This window comes from Salmo salar, chromosome 11 (genome assembly GCF_965601325.2).
Source record: "Salmo salar chromosome 11, fSalSal1, whole genome shotgun sequence".
Taxonomy (NCBI): Eukaryota; Metazoa; Chordata; class Actinopteri; order Salmoniformes; family Salmonidae; genus Salmo; species Salmo salar.
In genome coordinates this window covers 99,841,571-99,861,987 of record NC_138301.1, presented here as the reverse complement: position 1 = coordinate 99,861,987, position 20,417 = coordinate 99,841,571, and the positions used below count along the sequence as shown (strand labels likewise).

General features: G+C 44.1%; 1 protein-coding gene across 2 annotated transcripts in view; it reads left to right on the top strand.

Annotated features, from left to right (window-relative positions):
• LOC106563231 (gelsolin) overlaps positions 1-20,113 on the top strand; it is a 28,025-nt gene extending 7,912 nt beyond the window's left edge. The window contains exons 2-17 of one of the 2 annotated variants that reach the window (XM_014128618.3): positions 40-237; positions 703-857; positions 1,328-1,489; positions 1,869-2,018; positions 2,203-2,292; positions 2,447-2,579; positions 2,952-3,256; positions 3,595-3,728; positions 3,825-3,915; positions 4,120-4,146; positions 5,791-5,961; positions 6,082-6,256; positions 6,357-6,484; positions 6,561-6,638; positions 18,364-18,424; positions 18,623-20,113. In XM_014128618.3, coding sequence (XP_013984093.3) covers positions 45-237; positions 703-857; positions 1,328-1,489; positions 1,869-2,018; positions 2,203-2,292; positions 2,447-2,579; positions 2,952-3,256; positions 3,595-3,728; positions 3,825-3,915; positions 4,120-4,146; positions 5,791-5,961; positions 6,082-6,256; positions 6,357-6,484; positions 6,561-6,638; positions 18,364-18,424; positions 18,623-18,792 — 2,223 coding nt within the window. In that variant the 5' untranslated portion in view covers positions 40-44 and the 3' untranslated portion in view covers positions 18,793-20,113. The remainder of the gene's footprint in view (positions 1-39; positions 238-702; positions 858-1,327; positions 1,490-1,868; positions 2,019-2,202; positions 2,293-2,446; positions 2,580-2,951; positions 3,257-3,594; positions 3,729-3,824; positions 3,916-4,119; positions 4,147-5,790; positions 5,962-6,081; positions 6,257-6,356; positions 6,485-6,560; positions 6,639-18,363; positions 18,425-18,622) is intronic. The other variant, XM_014128619.3, reaches the window with a different exon arrangement.
• The last annotated feature ends 304 nt before the right edge of the window (positions 20,114-20,417 follow it).

The window sequence follows — 20,417 nt, the reverse complement described above, 5'->3', positions numbered from 1 at the left end:
CATACCATTTAACCCAGTGTGTGTGATTTCTCCATGCAGGCAGCATGGTGTACCATCCTGAGTTTGAGAAGGCTGGCCAACAGGCGGGCCTGCAGGTGTGGAGGATTGAGAAGTTTGACCTGGTGGCCGTGCCAGAGAACCTATATGGAAGCTTCTACACGGGAGACGCCTACCTCGTCCTCAACACCATCAAGCAGCGATCTGGGAACCTGCAGTATGACCTGCACTTCTGGCTGGGTGAGGACAGAACCAGGAGCAGGATGGGTTGCATTACAAAGCCTGGTGGATATGATTGAGGTCATAGAAATATAATTACTAGAACGGGAATTTTTCTTGATGTCAATGTACTGTGATGGGTGGCCTGGCGGCCATATTGAGTGTAATTCTATCTCTATGATTGATGTACACCGGCAGAGTGCTGAGTCAGGCCCATTTTATTGTATTGATCATGCCAACTTTTAGGTAGCCTGTTAGATTGAACCTTAGCAGAATGTTATGGGAAATGTACTAAGTGAGTGATGCCCAAACTAGGTTCATTCATTGTACCGGTATGTATTGGGTTTTGCTTTAGTGAAATAGTAATCTGTGACATCTGTGAAATCTAGCAGACTAAGCAGCCATTGGGGGTTGGGCCTCCATTGACAGACCAGAGAGCAAAACGTTGTAATTCAGTGTGTAACGTCCGTGGTTTCTCTGCTCCAGGCGATTTCTGCACCCAGGATGAGAGTGGAGCTGCAGCCATCTTCACAGTCCAGATGGATGACTATCTGGGGGGTAAACCCATCCAGTACCGCGAGGTCCAGGGACATGAGTCCAAAGTATTCCTGGGTTACTTCAAGGCTGGACTGAAGTACTTGGTGAGATATTATTTGAGATCATTTTTTTTGGCATTATTGCTACAATCCTGTCCATGACACATGATATTGCATTCATACCTCAGGCAGGGTTATTGTTATGCACTATGCAGTAGTCTATACCTGAATGGTTTTGGAGTAACCAACGTAATCAACCTTTTAATGGGAATAAAGTATAAAGTATTCCTCCATACAATTCCTAGAAATTGGAATTGAATGGAAGAAATGTGTCCTAGAAATGTGAATGACTCCATTAAATGTTTTTTATTTATTTAACTAGGCAAGTCAGTTAAGAACACATTCATATTTACAATTACGGCCTTCCCGGGGAACAGTGCCTTGTTCAGGGGCAGAACCAAAGAGTTTTACCTTGTCAGGGATTCGATCCAGCAACCTTCCGGTTTCTGGCCCAACGCTCTAACCACTAGGCTACCTGCATAATAACTGTACCATATCATTTTTCACTGTTTTAGAAAGGAGGTGTGGCATCTGGGTTCAAACATGTGGTCACCAACGAGGTGGTTATGCAGCGGGTGCTGCAGATCAAAGGTCGCCGTGTTGTCAGGGCAACGGAGGTGCCTGTCAGCTGGGACAGCTTCAACCAGGGAGACTGCTTCATCCTGGACCTAGGAAGCGTGAGTTACCATCAGCCTGAGGGAGACAGTGTACTTTTAAGTTTCATATAGGACATGGCGTCATCAAACATTGGTGTCACATTTAAATGATAAAACGGAGAAGCATGCACAATGTAAGTTTTACATCTTGCTTACAATAAAATATAAACATTTAATAGAGAGATTGTACAAGTACCCTTAGAATTCTTGCAAACTAATTCCTGGTCGATGCTGACCACATAATAATAATAATACAAAAATTGGATTTTATGCGCCTTTCGAAAAAAACAAGAATACCGTACAGCAAAGAGTATAAAACAAAACAAGAATAATCAAATAAAATGAATAAAAGCTCCTTAGTTTATTCCTGTCTTTGTGTTGTGTATCCCTCCTCCCACAGGAGATCTACCAGTGGTGTGGCTCCCAGAGCAACCGCTTTGAGAAGCTGAAGGCCACCCAGGTTGCCAAGGGTATCCGTGACAACGAGCGCAGTGGGCGAGCCCGCGTGTACGTGTGTGACGAGGGGGCGGAGAGAGACAAGATGATAGAGGTGAGATCATAAACAACTAAAGAACAGGAGGGTCTTCCTACTCTATTTATCTCTCTCTGTGTCTGTGATTTGTTGATGTCTATTATGGTGTTTAATGGATGTTTGAATGAACTCCAGCTGTGGTAAAATTATTGTTTTATTTTCTGAAGTATATCTAAAAGGGATATTCTCTGTGCGTCTTCAGGTTCTGGGAGATAAATCAGACCTGCCTGAAGGATCCTCTGATGACATCAAAGCAGATGCCTCAAACAGGAAGATGGCCAAACTGTACAAGGTTGGAGAACAGTGAACAAACCACTGAAACGAACATCCAACTGGTCTAGTTGCATTATGAGGACTTTTCACATTCACCTGTGCCTAACAAGAGAAAAACACGTCGCTGAACTCTCCTCTACAACTCTTCTTCTGTCTCTCCTCCTCTCCCCCAGGTGTCCAATGGCAGTGGAGACATGGCCATGTCCATGGTGGCAGCAGAGAACCCATTCTCCCAGAGTGCACTGGAGTCCAGCGACTGCTTCATCCTGGATCATGGCTCTGATGGCAAGATCTTCGTCTGGAAAGGTCTGTTGGGGTCACCCAATATCAAATATTATCATCAGCTGATTCAGCAAGTCAATTAAAGCACAATAGCTAGACTTGTTTTGGCATGGTATGGTTGCTTTCATGTCCATTTGGTAACACTTAAAGTGTAGCGTTACAGACCACATTTAAAGAATGAGACATTGAACAGTGTCACATGATGAACTCCCACAGAGATAATATGATGCAACTGGAAGGGGGTTCTTCTTTCAAAAGATAATGGTACTCTGTTATCAACCATGCTGACAGTTATACGTAGATGTTGATTTTCAGTCTTTAGAGTTTCTAAGTGGTTTAATTAATTAAACAATTTTTTTTGTATTTCTCTTCCCTCTCCCACGCACTCTCACCCAGGCAAAGAAGCCAACCTGGAGGAGCGTAAGGCAGCCATGAAAGCAGCAGATGAGTTCATCAAGAAGATGGGCTACCCCAAACACACCCAGGTGCAGATCTTGCCGGAGATGGGAGAGACGCCGCTCTTCAAGCAGTTCTTCAAGAACTGGCGTGACAAGGACCAGACAGAGGGCCTGGGCGTGGCCTACGTCTCCAACAGCATCGCCAAGATAGAGAAGGTGTCCTTCGATGCCGCCACGCTCCACGACTCCCCTGCCATGGCTGCCCAGCACGGCATGGTGGACGGCGGCAACGGAGAGAAGCAGGTGAGCGGACGAGAGGGGCTGGAGCATGTGTAGACAGCAAGCCTTCCCATTAATCTTTCTTAGAGTAACTATCAGGATGATTATTGCTATTAGTAACTATCAACTTTACACAGTAGGTCTATTATACAGTAATAGCATTCTGTGAGGTACTGTGAGGCAGTCATGTGTGGGTTTCAGCCCAATGCAGTCAAAACAGGAAGGATATTAAATAGTAAAACAGATAGCAATCAAATGAGAGGGACATGATTATGCATGATACACGCTGTATTTACATATACAGCTTTGTTTCAGTAGCCTGCCACAACTAGGGGTCACATCATGTGTATGTTTGTGTACAGATCTGGCGTATTGAGGGATCAGACAAGGTGGAAGTGGACCCCTCCACACACGGACAGTTCTATGGAGGAGACAGTTACATCATCCTCTACAACTATCACCATGGAGGACGCCAAGGGCACATTATCTACATGTGGTAAGATAGACATTAAAGTAGAATTAAAATGATGGAAAATAAGCAGTAGAAACTATCATAAGATATATTTTGCATGCTAACTGGAGTCTTTCTCAGGCAGGGAAGTGATTCTTCCCAGGACGAAATTGGTGCTTCAGCCATCTTGGGTGCCCAGTTGGACGATGAGCTTGGTGGTGGGCCTGTGCAGGTAATGAGTGGGTGTTTGTGTATGGAAGAAGTGGCTTTCTTTTCCCATCACATATTCCTTTTTTCTATACTTTCCTCTTGGCCTCATCTGTATTCAGCCCAGTAACCTCCTTCCTTACCAGTGTGTCCGCTCATTCTCCCTTTTCCTCCTCTTCCTCATCCGCTCATTGCTTCCTGTCATTTCCTGACTCTTTGTTTTTTCCAGGTTGCTGGGGCTCCTATTACCACCCAGGTACTCCCCTGTCAGGGCTGCATGACTCAGTACATAGCCCAGGCATGGGGGACTTAGAATCTGTGTATTTAACTGATATGGCTCAATGTGTTTACAGAGAAATCAAACAGGACATTCCAAAGCCATGTTTATGAGGGAGTTCCCTTTGCTCTCACTGATTCTGTTGCATTATCTATTTAACTAGGCAAGTCAGTGAGGAACAAATTCTTATTTACAATGATGGCCTACCCTGGCCAAACCCTCCCCTAATCCTAACGACGCTGGGCCAATTATGCGATCACGATCGAACCCAGGTCTGAAGTGATGCCTCTAGCACTGCGATGCAGTGCCTTAGACCGCTGCGCCACTCACGATCAATCTGACACATACTACTGTTCCCAGACCAGCCTATTTTCTGGCCTGCAGTGGGGGGAAAGAGCTCTCTTGCTTGTCCTTAAGAACTTAGTTCTACTCAAGCAAGGACCATTGCATAGGTTATCTAGAGGCGATTCAGGTTACCAGTGATTCTAGGTTATCTTGTATGCTGCAGTTCTTTATGATTTAACTAGATCATGCCTTGGCTCTGTATAAGGTTTGATGCTTTGGGGATGTCTGCGACCATCTCTTGCTGTGTGTCTGTCTGTGTGTGTCTGTCTATGCCTGTCAGTGTCTCACCCTCCTGTCTATATACAGTGTGAAAATGTTTGCCGTGCACTGCGTAGTTATGTTATTGATGTGTTTTAATGCACGACTAATAGTGATCCTAAGTTTGTGTAGAAGCCCACCAGGGTGGAAACTTCCATCACAAACCTGTTTATGTTCCAAGCAACTGTCCATGAAGTCGAAACGCTGATGACACAGGTCATCTCCCATACATTTGTAACAGTATAATTCATAGTCATGCAAAATAAACAGCATTTAGACTAATTTAATGCATGGAAATAAGTCAGCACAACATAAACATGGAACCTTGCCTCACAAGTTTTCAGTACAGAGGCTCCTTATTTCACTCAATATGCACGTAATATCTCTCTAACCCTCCGTCCAGCAGTCTCCAATTTTGGGAGAAAAAATCTGAAACTAGGCTTTGTGCAGGCCCACGCAGGTCCCAAACATTCAGGAATGGTGTTGAGAGGAGAATAAACACACTCGAGTGACTGAACAGTGAGATAGCCACACAGTCCATCGGCCTGGGAGGGGGAGAGAAGGCCCCCATTGTGCTGGGGGATGACGAGGCAAGCTGGCTGCATCCAGCAAACAGGACGCCCTGCTGTCAGACAGCTAGACATACAGACAGGCGCACAGCATGCTGGGAGATTAGGGTAGGGAGCGCCATGGAACACTTAACTCTGTCAGAGTTTTCCTACGCTGTTGTTGTTCAGAGCTCACTGCTGCCACCCTGTGGGATATTATTGTAGACAAATGCAAGGCTGCATCACAAATATGTCTATAGATTTCCAAGTAGATGTAATTCAATACAATTATATTCTTCCAAATATCCACTGCTTCTTGATTTTCTCTGCATTTGGTCTCAGAATTTCTTATTGCACAGATAATTATTTTTGTGAAATGATACAGCATGAATCACCATGACTAACAATGTGTCCAACTACTGTACATCACAACAGTATAGATGTTTGTTAACTAGTTTGCTCTGTGGTCCAGGTGAGGGTAGTCCAGGGCAAGGAGCCAGCTCACCTCATGAGCCTGTTCAGGGGGCAGCCCATGGTGGTATACAAGGGAGGTACGTCCAGAGACGGGGGTCAGTCCGCTCCTGCAGAAACACGACTCTTCCAGGTGCGCTCCAACTCTGCAGGATGCACAAGAGCTGTGGAGGTGAGTAACATGGAGAGGGTGCCCTGTTTTTCTGAAATTAGCTACTCAACTGCACTATATTTAAATACATGACACTCGTGGTCATTTTCCACACACCATGTTTCATCCACCCACCTCTAGGTTGATGCTGTGTCCTCCAACCTGAACTCCAACGACACCTTCCTCCTGGTGACCCCAGCAGCCTCGTTCATGTGGGTGGGCCAGGGGGCCAGTGACACTGAGAAAAATGGCACCAAGCAGCTCTGTGACATTCTGGGGGTGTCCTCCTCAGAACTGTCTGAGGGTGGAGAGACTGGTATGTACTGTACATTGTGGCAATGAACTTAGGCTTTTCTTTGCTCTGTGGCTGGCTGTAGCATGTCCTAACCAACTGCCTGCTGTGTGTCTCTGTGCAGATGACTACTGGGAGGCTCTGGGAGGGAAGGCAGCGTACCGCACCTCCTCCAGACTGAGAAGCAAGGACAAGATGGACGCCCATCCACCCAGGCTCTTTGCCTGCTCCAACAAGACCGGAAACTTCATTGTGAGTCCCATATTATTACTTTCAGCCATTCGTGGTTAACCTGGTCTTTCTAATGCTCCTGGTTTCCTCCACCCAGATTGAGGAGGTACCTGGGGAGATGACCCAAGAGGATCTGGCTACCGATGATGTCATGATCATGGACACATGGGATCAGGTAGATACATTAGCATGTGGTATTTTCTAAGATGTGAATATGATTAAGTGTGGAGATGTATTAACAGTAACACAGTGGATAACAGATTCATTTTAATGTCACTTTAATAATGTTCTCATACTATTTTACCCACTTCATGTGTATATACTGTATTCTAGTCAAGGTTCATCCTATATAATTACTGCTCTACACACCTTTTCTATTCATATAGTGTCCATCATTTCTATACATATCATCATATACATACATGTTTTTATTTTATTTCACCTTTATTTAACCAGGTAGGCCAGTTGAGAACAAGTTCTCATTTACAACTGCAACCTGGCCAAGATAAAGCAAAGCAGTGTGACAAAAAACAACACAGAGTTACACATGGGATAAACAAACGTACCGTCAATAACAATAGAAAAATCTATATACAGTGTGTGCAAATGGAGTAAGGAGGTAAGGCAATAAATAGGCCATAGTAGCGAAGTAATTACAATTTAGCAAATTAACACTGGAGTGATAGATGAGCAGATGATGATGTGCAAGTAGAAATACTAGTGTGCAAAAGAGCAAATAAAGTAGATAAAAACAATATTGGGATGAGGTAGGTAGTTGGATGGGCTATTTACAGATGGGCTGTGTACAGCTGCAGCGATCGGTAAGCTGCTCAGATAGCTGATGCTTAAAGTTAGTGAGGGAGATATAAGTCTCCAACTTCAGCGATTTTTTTGCAATTCGTTCCAGTCATTGGCAGCAGAGAACTGGAAGGAAAGGCAGCCAAAGGAGGTGTTGGCTTTGGGGATGACCAATGAGATATACCTGGAGCGCATGCTACGGGTGGGTGTTATGGTAACCAGTGAGCTAAGATAAGGCGGAGCTTTAACTAGCAAATACTTATAGATGACCTGGAGCCAGTGGGTCTGGCGACGAATATGTAGCGAGGGCCAGCCGACGAGAACATACAGGTCGCAGTGGTGGGTGGTATATGGGGCTTTGGTGACAAAACGGATGGCACTGTGATAGACTGAATCCAGTTTGCTGAGGAGAGTGTTGGAGGCTATTTTGTAAATGACATCGCCGAAGTTGAGGATCGGTAGGATAGTCAGTTTTACGAGGGTATGTTTGGCAGCAAATCAAATTTATTTATATAGCCCTTCTTACATCAGCTGATATCTCAAAGTGCTGTACAGAAACCCAGGCTAAAACCCCAAACAGCAAGTAATGCAGGTGTAGAAGCACGGTGGCTAGGAAAAACTCCCCAGAAAGGCCAAAACCTAGGAAGAAACCTAGAGAGGAATCAGACTATCAGGGGTGTCCAGTCCTCTTCTGGCTGTGCCGGGTAGAGATTATAACAGAACATGGCCAAGATGTTGAAATGTTCATAAATGACCAGCATGGTCAAATAATAATAATCACAGTAGTTGCCGAGGGTGCAACAAGTCAGCACCTCAAGAGTAAATGTCAGTTGGCTTTTCATAGCCGATCATTGAGAGTATCTCTGCCGCTCCTGCTGTCTCTAGAGAGTTGAAGGAGGCTTTGTTGCGAAATAGGAAGCCAATTGTAGATTTAATTTTGGATTGGAGCTGCTTAATATGAGTCTGGAAGGAGAGTACAGTCTAGCCAGACACCTAGGTATCTGTAGTTGTCCACATATTCTAAGTCAGAACCGTCCAGAGTAGTGATGCTATTCAGGCGGGCAGCGATCGGTGGAAGAGCATGCATTTAGTTTTACTAGCATTTAAGAGCAGTTGGAGGCCACGTAAGGAGTGTTGTATGGCATTGAAGCTCGCTTGGAGGTTTGTTAAAACCTCTTACATCTAGACGTTCCGCTAGCGGAACACCTGCTCCAATATCCAATGATAGGCGTGGCGCGAATTACAAAACCTTAAAAATCCTATTACTTCAATTTCTCAAACATATGACTATTTTACAGCTATTTAAAGACAAGACTCTCGTTAATCTAACCACACTGTCCGATTTCAAAAAGGCTTTACAACGAAAGCAAAACATTAGATTATGTCAGCAGAGTACCAAGCCAGAAATAATCAGACACCCATTTTTCAAGCCAGCATATAATGTCACCAAAACCCAGAAGACAGCTAAATGCAGCACTCACCTTTGATGATCTTCATCAGATGACAACCCTAGGACATTATGTTATACAATACATGCATGTTTTGTTCAATCAAGTTCATATTTATATAAAAAAAACAGCTTTTTACATTAGCATGTGACGTTCAGAACTAGCAAACTTCCGGGGAATTCGCTAACATTTTACTAAATTACTCACGATAAACGTTCACAAAAAGCATAACAATTATTTTAAGAATTATAGATACAGACCTCCTCTATGCACTCGATATGTCCGATTTTAAAATAGCTTTTTGGTGAAAGCACATTTTGCAATATTCTAAGTACATAGCCCAGGCATCACGGGCTCGCTATTTAGACACCCGGCAAGTTTAGCACTCACCAAAATCATATTTACTATTATAAAAGTTTGATTACCTTTTGTTGTCTTCATCAGAATGCACTCCCAGGACTGCTACTTCAATAACAAATGTTGGTTTGGTCCAAAATAATCCATCGTTATATCCGAATAGCGGCGTTTTGTTCGTGCGTTCCAGACACTATCCGAAATGGTAAAGAAGTGTCGCGCGCATGGCGCAATTCGTGACAATAAAATTCTAAATATTCCATTACCGTACTTCGAAGCATGTCAACCGCTGTTTAAAATCAATTTTTACGCCATTTTTCTCATAGAAAAGCGATAATATTCCGACAGGGAATCTCCTTTTCGGCAAACAGAGGAAAAAATCACAAAGGCGGGGGCGGTCGGGTCATGCGCATAAGCCCAGAGTCCCTTGATCGGCCACTTGAGAAAGGCGATAATGTGTTTCAGCCTGGGGCTGGAATGACGACATTCTGTTTTTTCCCGGGCTCTGAGAGCCTATGGAAGACGTGGGAAGTGTCACGTTAGAGCAGAGATCCTTAGTAAAAGATAGAGATGGAAAAGAAGTTCAAGAAATGGTCAGACAGGCCACTTCCTGTAAAGGAATCTCTCAGGTTTTGACCTGCCATTTGAGTTCTGTTATACTCACAGACACCATTCAAACAGTTTTAGAAACTTTAAGGTGTTTTCTATCCATATGTAATAAGTATATGCATATTCTAGTTACTGGGTAGGAGTGGTAACCAGATTAAATTGGGTATGTTTTTTATCCAGCCGTGTCAATACTGCCCCCTAGCCCTAACAGGCTAAGAAGTAGTTGGTAAACCAGGTGAGGCAGTCATTTGAGAAACCAAGGCTATTGAGTCTGCCGATAAGAATACGGGGATTAAAAGAGTCGAAAGCCTTGGCCAGGTCGATGAAGACGGCTGCACAGTACTATCTTTTATCGATGGCAGTTATGATATCATTTAGTACCTTGAGCGTGGCTGAGGTGCACCCGTGACCAGCTCGGAAACCGGATTGCACAGCGGAGAAGGTACGGTGGGATTCGAAATGATCAGTGATCTGTTTGTTACTTTGGGTTTCGAAGACTTTGGAAAGGCAGGGCAGGATGGATATAGGTCTGTAACAGTTTGGGTCTAGAGTGTCACCCCCTTTAGGAATCTCGGACGATACGAAAGAGAGGTTGAACAGACTAGTTATAGGGGTTGCAACAATGGCGGCAGCTCATTTTAGAAAGAGAGGGTCCAAATTGTCTAGCCCAGCTGATTTGTACGGGTCCAGGTTTTGCAGCTCTTTCAGAACATCTGCTATCGGGATTTGGGTGAAGGAGGAGCTGGGGAGGCTTGGGCAAGTAGCTGCGGGGGATGCGGAGCTGTTGGCCGGGGTTGGGGTAGCCAGGAGGAAAGCATGGCCAGCCGTAGAGAAATGCTTATTGAAATTCTCAATTATCGTGGATTTATCGGTGGTGACAGTGTTTCCTAGCCTCAGTGCAGTGGGCAGCTGGGAGGATGTGCTCTTATTCTCCATGGACTTTACAGTGTCCCAGAACTTTTTGGAGTTAGAGCTGCAGGATAAATATTTCTGTTTGAAAAACCTAGCCTTTGCTTTCCTAACTGACTGTGTGTATTGGTTCCTGACTTCCCTGAAAAGTTGCATATCGCGGGGTCTATTCGATTCTAGTGCAGTACGCTACAGGATGTTTTTATGCTTGTCGAGGGCAGTCAGGTCTGGAGTGATCCAAGGGCTATATCTGTTCTTAGTTCTACATTTATTAAAAGGGGCATGCTTACTTAAGATGGTGAGGAAATTACTTTTAAAGAACAACCAGGCATCCTCTACTGACGGGATGAGGTCAATATCCTTCCAGGATACCCGGGCCAGGTCAATTAGAAAGGCCTGTTCGCGGAATTGTTTTAGGGAGCGTTTGACAGTGATGAGGGGTGGTCGTTTGACCGCGGACCCATAACAGATGCAGGGAATGAGGCAGTGATCACTGAGATCCTGATTGAAAACAGCAGAGGTGTATTTGGAGGGCAGGTTGGTCTGAATAATATCTATGAGGCTGCCCATGTTTACGGATTTAGGGTTGTACCTGGTGGGTTCCTTGATAATTTGTGTGAGATTGAGGGCATCTAGCTTAGATTGTAGGATGGCCGGGGTGTTAAGCATATTCTAGTTTAGGTCACCTAGCAGAACGAACTCTGAAGATAGATGGGGGGCAATCAATTCACATATGGTGTCCAGGGCACAGCTGGGAGCTGAGGGGGGTCTATAACAGGCGACAACAGTGAGAGACTTATTTCTGGAAAGATTCATTTTTAAAATTAGAAGCTCGAACTGTTTGGGCATAGACCTGGAAAGTATGACAGAACTCTGCAGGCTAACTCCTCCCCCTTTGGCAGTTCTATCTTGATGGAAAATGTTGTAGTTGGGGATGGAAATCTCCGAATTTCTGGTGGCCTTTCTAAGCCAGGATTCAGACACGGCAAGGACATCAGGGTTGGTGGAGTGTGCTAAAGCAGTGAGTAAAATAAACTTAGGAAGGAGGCTTCTGATGTTAACCTCTATGGGCTAGCGTCCCACCCGTGGTGCACTCCATCAACAGCAGGTGCATTTCAAGAGCGGCAAATTTGAATCCAAATAAATGTCAAAATTCAAATTTTTCAAACATACAACTATTTTACACCCTTTGAAAGATAAACATCTCCTTAATCTAACCACGTTTTATGATTTCAAAAAGGTTTTACGGCGAAAGCATACATTTAGAGTATGTTAGGACAGTACATTTACAAGAGTTGTGTGTAATGTTTTGTCAATTCAAAGACAGGGTCACCAAAACCATAAAACCAGCTAAAATGATGCACTAACCTTTTACAATCTCCATCAGATGACACTCCTAGGACATTATGTTAGACAATGCATGCATTTTTAGTTCTATCAAGTTCATATTTATATCCAAAAACAGCGTTTTACTATGGCATTGATGTTGAGGAAATCGTTTCCCTCCAATAACCGGCAGTCAAGTCAGCGTCACAAATTAAATAATTAAAATTAGAAAACATTGGTAAAATATTATATTGTCATTTAAAGAATTATAGATTTACATCTCTTGAACGCAATCAACTTGCCAGATTTAAAAATAACCTTACTGGGAAATCACACTTTGCAATAATCTGAGCACTGTGCCCAGAAAAATACGCGTTGCGATACAGACTAGACGTCATGTTGGGGAGATCTAAAATCTAAAATACTATGTAAATAATCCATTACCTTTGATTCTCTTCATCAGATGTCACTTCCAGGTATCACAGGTCCATAACGAATGTAGTTTTGTTCAAAAAAGCTCATCATTTATGTCCAAAAATCTCCGTCTTGTTAGCACATGATCTAAGCCAGCCGGACTTCTCGTCATGAACGAGGGGAAAAAATATATTTACATTCGTTCAAACATGTCAAACGTTGTATAGCATAAATCATTAGGGCCTTTTTTAACCAGAACATGAATAATATTCAAGGTGGACGAATGCATACTCTTTTATAACGTATTGGAACGAGGGTACCCAACATGAACTCGCGCGCCAGGTGTCTAATGGGCCATCATCGTTCCATGGCTCTTGTTCGGTCAGATCTCCCTCCAGAAGACTCAAAACACTTTGTAAAGGCTGGTGACATCTAGTGGAAGCAATAGGAAGTGCCAAAATATTCCTCAGCCCCTGTGTTTTTCAATGGGATAGGTTTAAAGGTAATACAACACATCAGGTATCCACTTCCTGTCAGAAAATGTCTCAGGGTTTTGCCTGCCAAATGAGTTCTGTTATACTCACAGACACCATTCAAACAGTTTTAGAAAATTTAGGGTGTTTTCTATCCATATGTAATAAGTATATGCATATTCTAGTTACTGGGTAGGAGTGGTAACCAGATTAAATCGGGTATGTTTTTTTATCCAGCCGTGTCAATACTGCCCCCTAGCCCTAACAGGTTAACATGCATGAAACCAAGACTTTTACGGTTACATAAGTCAACAAATGAGAGCGCCTGGGGACACACAGGGCCTGGGTCAACCTCTACATCACCCGAGGAACAGAGGAGGAGTAGGATGAGGGTACGGCTAAAGGCTATCAAAACTGGTCGTCTAGTGCATTGGGGACAGAGAAGAAAAAGAGTAGATTTCTGGGCATGGTAGAATAGATTCAGGGCATAATGTAGAGACAGGGGTATGGTAGGGTGCGGGTACAGTGGAGGTAAACCTAGGCATTGAGTGACGTTGAGAGAGGTTGCATCTCTGGAGACACTAGTTATGCTTGGTGAGGTAACCGCATGTATGGGATGTGGGACAAAAGAGGTATCTGAGGCATGTTGAGTGGGGCTAGGGGCTCCGCAGTAAAATAAAACAATGATAACTACTCTAAACAACAGTATACAAGGCATATTGACATTAGAAAGAGACATAAAGCGAGCTATAAAGCAATCACAGGTGTTGATTGGGAGAGCTAGCTAAGAAAACAATGGGTAAGACAACAGCAGCTAATCAGCTAAGAAAACAACAACAGGTAAAATGGCGATGAATGGGCAGAGAGGGTCAGTTAACTATACACAGGGCCTGAGTTCGAGGCTGGGGCCGACAGATAAACAAAATAAACAAAATGGAGTACTGTGATTAATGAACAGTCCAGCAGGCATCATCTATGTAGCCAGGTGATCATAGGGTCCAGTGAACAGCAATAGATGAAACAGGGAAGCCGTTAGGTAGTCGTTACTACGCTAGCAAGCGGGAGACACAGCATTCAAAAAGATAGCAGGCCGGGGCTAGCAGAAGCGTCTTCACCGACGTCCTGCAAAGGCCAGTTGAAGGCACAACGGACGGAATTACGTCGGCAGACCAGTCATGATGGATCAGCGGGGCTTCGTGTCGTCAAAGGGTCCAGGCCAATTGGCAAAAGGGGTATTGTAGCTGGAGTAATTTTGTTTGCTAGCCGGGAGATGCACCTGGCTCGAGGCTAACTGGTGCTAACTTCGGGACAAGGGCGTTAGCCACTATAGCCACTTGGTAGCAGCTAGGTAGCTGCGATGATCCGATGCAAAGGTCCAGAGCTTACGGCAGGAATCCGGTGATGTAGTGGCTTCTAGTCGTGTTAGTGAAGAGTCCGGGAGTCATCAGCTGGGTAGCTGAGTGATCAAAGGGTCCACTGAGCAGGCTGGGAGATGGGCCTGGCTCAAGGCTAGCTTCGGGGCTGGGCCACTCAGTAGTTGCTAGCTAGCTGCGATGATCTGGAGTAATAGTCCAGAGCTTACGGCAGGAATCGGTGATGTAGTGGAAAAAAGCATTCTGGTATGCTCAGGGTTGATATCGCGCTGTGCAGACTGGCGGGTATTATCCAGGCTAAAAGTGGCTGGTGTCTGAGCTAAAGGTAAAGGCCGCTAGCAGTGGCTAACAATGACTAAATAGCTAGTAGCTAAGTAGCTGGTCAACATCTGATGGCTAGCTTCTGATGGAGGTTCTAGCTATAAGGTCTAAAAACAGCAGATCCGTATCACATTGGGTGAGGCGGGTTGCCGGAAGGTATATTTTATTTAAAAATGGAAAAAGAGATTGAAATATATTGAAATATATATATTAAAAAAAGACGAAAAAAACTAAATTTACACGGGACAATGACAAACACATCTGCACTGCTACGCCATCTTGGATCAAGTGCATTCGGAAAGTATTCAGACCCCTTCTCTTTTTCGACATTTTGTTACGTTACAGCCTTATATGCCCAGGGTCCCTGTGAACGTGTCTTAGGCATGCTGCAAGGAGGCATGAGGACAGCAGATGTTGCCAGGGCAATAAATTGCGATGTCCATACTGTGAGATGCCTAAGACAGCGCTACAGGGAGACAGGATGGACAGCTGATCGTCCTCGCAGTGGCAGACCATGTGTAACACCTGCACAGGATCGGTACATCCGAACATCACACCTGCGGGACAGGTACAGGATGGCAACAACAACTGTCCGAGTTACACCAGGAACGCACAATCCCTCCATCAGTGCTCAGACTGTCCGCAATAGGCTGAGAGAGGCTGGACTGAGGGTTTGAGGACAACAAAGTCAAGGTATTGGAGTGGCCATCACAAAGCCCTGACCTCAATCCCATAGAAAATTTGTCGGCAGAACTGAAAAAGTGAGTGCGATCAAGGAAGCCTACTAACCTGACTGGTGATCTAAGACCTAAGTGACCTAAGAAAGATAATTTTTACTAGGATTAAATGTCAAGAATTGTGAAAAACTGAGTTTAAATGTATTTGACTAAGGTGTATGTAAACTTCCGACTTCAACTGTAGTTTACTGTCTGGCCAGGCTCGTCTCGAGGGCCCGCTGATAGCATCAACTATTCTTGACCCAGGCAATTCCATGCGAGGTGTCCCCGGGAGCCACACTCAAAACACCTCCTTTGGTCTTCATCCACCTGGCGTCATCGGCGGCAGGTCGACTCTCCCCCGGCTGTCTCTCCGCGGGTCTGCAGTCCTTTAGCCCGGCTGACTGTCAGATTGGGGAGTACATTGATGGGGTCATCCATCCGTCCCCTCCGACGGCTCCCAGACTCAGCCTGCGTCTTGTTCAGCAGGGCCTCAGTATTCTGGTAACGTCTCCACGGCTCCCAAGAGGTCCTCCAAGATCTGGGGCGCGCATAGGCTTGGCGCCCTCTTCATGTCATGAGATAGCGCCCGTAAGAAGTGATCCATGACCACTTTGTTGATAATGGGGAGGTTGTACCCATAGCGGCTGAGTACCTCCCTCTTGACGTAGTCGTAGTTAGCCGCCTGTTCGGTGTTGAGGTAATAATATGCCTTTTGGGCGTCTCCGGACAGGATCAGTGCCAGCAGACTCACCCACTTTGCCTTGGGCCATCCTTCCTGAAGTGCTGTCCATTCAAACGTGCAGAGGTAGGTCTCGATGTCGTCATCCTCCGTTAGCTTGATTAACTTCTCTAGGGCCAGTGGGACGATTTCGTCCCACCTACGTAACAGCCAGTGGAATCCCGTGGCGCGTTATTCAAATACCTTAGAAATGCTATTACTTCAATTTCTCAAACATATGACTATTTTACACCATTTTAAAGACAAGACTCTCATTAATCTAACCACAATGTCCGATTTCAAAAAGGCTTTACAACGAAAGCAAAACATTAGATTATGTCAGCAGAGTACCCAGCCAGAAATAATCAGACACCCATTTTTCAAGCTAGCATATAATGTCACATAAACCCAAACCACAGCTAAATGCAGCACTAACCTTTGATGATCTTCATCAGATGACAATCTTAGGACATTATGTTATACAATACATGCATGTTTTGTTCAATCAAGTTCATATTTATATCAAAAACCAGCTTTTTACATTAGCATGTGACGTTCAGAACTAGCATACCCCCCCGCAAACTTCCGGTGAATTTACTAAATTACTCACGATAAACGTTCACAAAAAACATAACAATTATTTTAATAATTATAGATACAGAACTCCTCTATGCACTCGCTATGTCTAATTTTAAAATAGCTTTTCGGTGAAAGCACATTTTGCAATATTCTGAGTAGATAGCCCGGCATCACAGGGCTAGCTATTTAGACACCCACCAAGTTTAGCACTCACCAAAGTCAGATTTACTATAAGAAAAATTGTATTACCTTTGCTGTTCTTCGTCAGAATGCACTCCCAGGACTTCTACTTCAATAACAAATGTTGGTTTGGTTCAAAATAATCCATAGTTATATCCAAATAGCGGCGTTTTGTTCGTGCGTTCAAGACACTATCCGAAGTGTAAATAAGGGTCACGCGCACGACGCATTTCGTGACAAAAAATGTCTAAATATTCCATTACCGTACTTCGAAGCATGTCAACCGCTGTTTAAAATAATTTTTTTATGCCATTTTTCTCCTAAAAAAGCGATAATATTCCGACCGGGAAAGCGTGTTTACGTTCAAAGAGAGAGAAAATAAAAGCATGGGATCCCCTCGTGCACGAGCCTGAGTCTCATAGTACTCTGACCGGCCACTATCCAAACGCGCTAATGTTTTTCAGCCAGGGGCTGCCTCGATATCATTCAGCTTTTTCCCGGGTTCTGAGAGCCTATGGGAGCCGTAGGAAGTGTCACGTTACAGCAAAGATCCTCAGTTTTCAATAAACAGAGCCAAGAAGAACAAGAACTTGTCAGAGAGGGCACTTCCTGTAAGGAATCTTCTCAGGTTTTTGCCTGCCATATGAGTTCTGTTATACTCACAGACACCATTCAAACAGTTTTAGAAACTTTAGGGTATTTTCTATCCAAAGCCAATAATTATATGCATATTCTAGTTACTGGGCAGGAGTAGTAACCAGATTAAATCGGGTACGTTTTTTATCCGGCCGTGTCAATACTGCCCCCTAGCCCTAACAGGTTAAAAACTGACTGATTGGGATGCAATTCGGTCTGCGTTTCTCCTCGCAGCTTCCTGACTTCCTCAAGCAGGCTTCTGTAGACACTGTTCTTCCAGCGTTCGTTCCTGGCTGTACTGTTGTGCTTGTTGGGCCCGAACTAACTGAGCAATCAACTCGTCCATGCTGATACTGCGTAAACGTCAACCCTGGTCTGACCACGTTGTCAGACTTGCCTGCATTCTCCACCACTTGTGGCAGACCAAGGGGTTTGATCAAGACTTTTACACAGATCAGACACAGAGATAAATGTGATAAACACCCTTGAAACTGATGTATTTAAAACAATAAAGGAAAAGAAAAGAAGCCAGTCTCCTCCAGGAGACCTCTTCCAGGTTACCACCTTCTGGGCTCTGGGGAATGCTGTCTACTCTGGTGTAGAACACCGAGCCCCTCGGTTCTAGAAGACCGTGAGCATGTCTATCCGGTAGCAACCTCTCACTACCTCCAACCCTCCCGTGTGCTGCCCTCCTGGTAGCTTAATGGGCCCCGTATGGCTGGTGAGCAATCAGCCCCTTGGTTACTCACCAGCCTCAATCAGCCCCAATTAGTCTTGGCCGGAGGACCCGTCGAGATCTGGCACATCCAGCAGAGAGGGCCACCGCTGCGTGATGTAGACTCTCTGTCACCAGGCCTCGACGAGTCTCCCCCTGGTGGCTTGTCCGCGGTATGACACAGTATTGTTAGGTATTACTGTTGGAGCTAGGAACATAAGCATTTCGCTACATCCATGATAACATCTGCAAAATATATGTACACGACCAATGAAATTGATTTGAATTGCTGTACATAGTCTAATGTAGGTTGAATATCCTCTTCTAGGTGTTTGTCTGGATCGGGAATGAAGCCCATGAAGAGGAGAAGACTGAGGCTATGGCCTCCGGTAAGTGAATATGCAAAACTGTTGCTGAATTTAATTATTCATCCATTATCATCTAGACTGTTTTCCATAGAGAATGTACATGGCATGCTGCCTCTTGAGTGCATTACTCATGTCATGACCAAAATCATTTGATTGAGAAGTTTACCACTGGGAAAACTGCCCTCTATAGAACCCTCATTTAATCCCCTCCTCCCCTAGCTGTGCGTTACATTGAGTCAGACCCTGCCAACCGTGACCGCAGGACCCCCATCGTGAAGATCAAGCAAGGGTTCGAGCCGCCCACGTTCACCGGCTGGTTCCTGGGCTGGGACCATGAGTACTGGACCAGCGACCCCCTGGAGCGTGCCATGGCTGAGCTGGAGCTCTGAACCCTCACCTTTAACTCCTAACCCTGCTGCCTGGCTCTACCACACACACTGAGCAGCTCCAGTCATGAGACTTTCAATGGTTGAACCCTTTATGCCCTCCCAACCTCCTTACTTCTGACTGCCAGTGGGAGAAGGATGCTTTTTCTAAAAATAAAAACAGATATATCAAGAGAGTAGAACAGGCTTTCATACACCTGTTGAGCTGACAGAGAGCACTGGTGCACTATATTAATCTCTCCTGATAATACTTTATTAGCTTTTATACATATGCAAATAAGCATGTAAGTGACCAATAATAAGGGCTTAAATAGAACCGCAGGCTTAGATAAGGGAATCTGCATGGATATTTAAATATATTTTATGTGTGAGATATGTTATACATTTATTTCTATGATGTCAACAGTAGACTGTTTCTCGCTATTCAGAATATCACAATTTCAACATGAAGAACCTAGCATATTACACTGAACAAAAATATAAACTCAACATGTAAAGTGTTGGTCCCATGTTTCATGAGAATGAAATAAAAGATACCAGAAATGTTCCATTCGCACAAAAAGCTGAGGAGTATTTCTGTTTGTAATAAAGCCCTTTTGTGGGGGAAAACTAATTCTGATTGGCTGGGCCTGGCTCCCAAGTGGGTGGGCCTATGCCCTCCCAGGCTGCACCCCTGCCCAGAAATCCATAGATTAGGGCCTAATAAATTTATTTCAATTGACTTTCCTTATATGAACTGTAACTCAGTAAAATCTTTTAAATTTTTGCATGGTGCGTTTATATTTTTGTTCAGTATACAATCCTCTGAACCAACAGAGGCAGGGAGTAATGCAGGAAAACACACTGCCAGACATAACCCCACCCAAGTAATAAAACCATTATAGCCTTAATCTATAATACTTCATGTTCAGTATGACATTACTCATCAATTCAGCGGTTCTCTGCCATAATGGAAAGGAATGCAGGGGAGAGGGACTGAACCAGCCAGTTTTGTTTTTATTTGTTGTGTCACAACAGGAGCACCCTTCATTTCTTACATTTTTGTTATTTATTTAACCTTTAACTAGGCAAGTCAGTTAAGAACAAATTATTATTTACAATGACAGCCTACCCACAGCTGTCAATGGTTTTCCCAGGCCTTAGTGCTTCTATTCTAGATGTCTCACTCCTCTCCTCACTGGTCAGTGCATGTTGGCCTGTCTCTGTCTGTAGCCTTACAATGTGGTTCTTCATCGGGAATCCAAATCTTTGCTGCTATAACTCTCATATCGCCACCACATCACACCTGTCAATTGTTTCAATAAAAAACCCTATGTCACCGACACTAGATGTGTTGAGGGTTGTCTCCATCGTATACCATTTCAAGTGTGTATATACTTTTTATTTAAAGGTTGAATCATAGTGGAAAGAACATGCTACAGCTTTGACATACATACATACATACAAGTTCAGGTTTTGTAGTACAGGTTAATGATGTGGATATGAAAATATTAACTTGATATAGGGCTGGGCGATATGGCCTAAAAGTAATATCTACATTTTTTTCTGAGGTTTGGACGATTCACAATATATATCTTGATATCTTGTTTTTCTCTAAACAAATTAAAAAAGGCCAAGACATAATTACA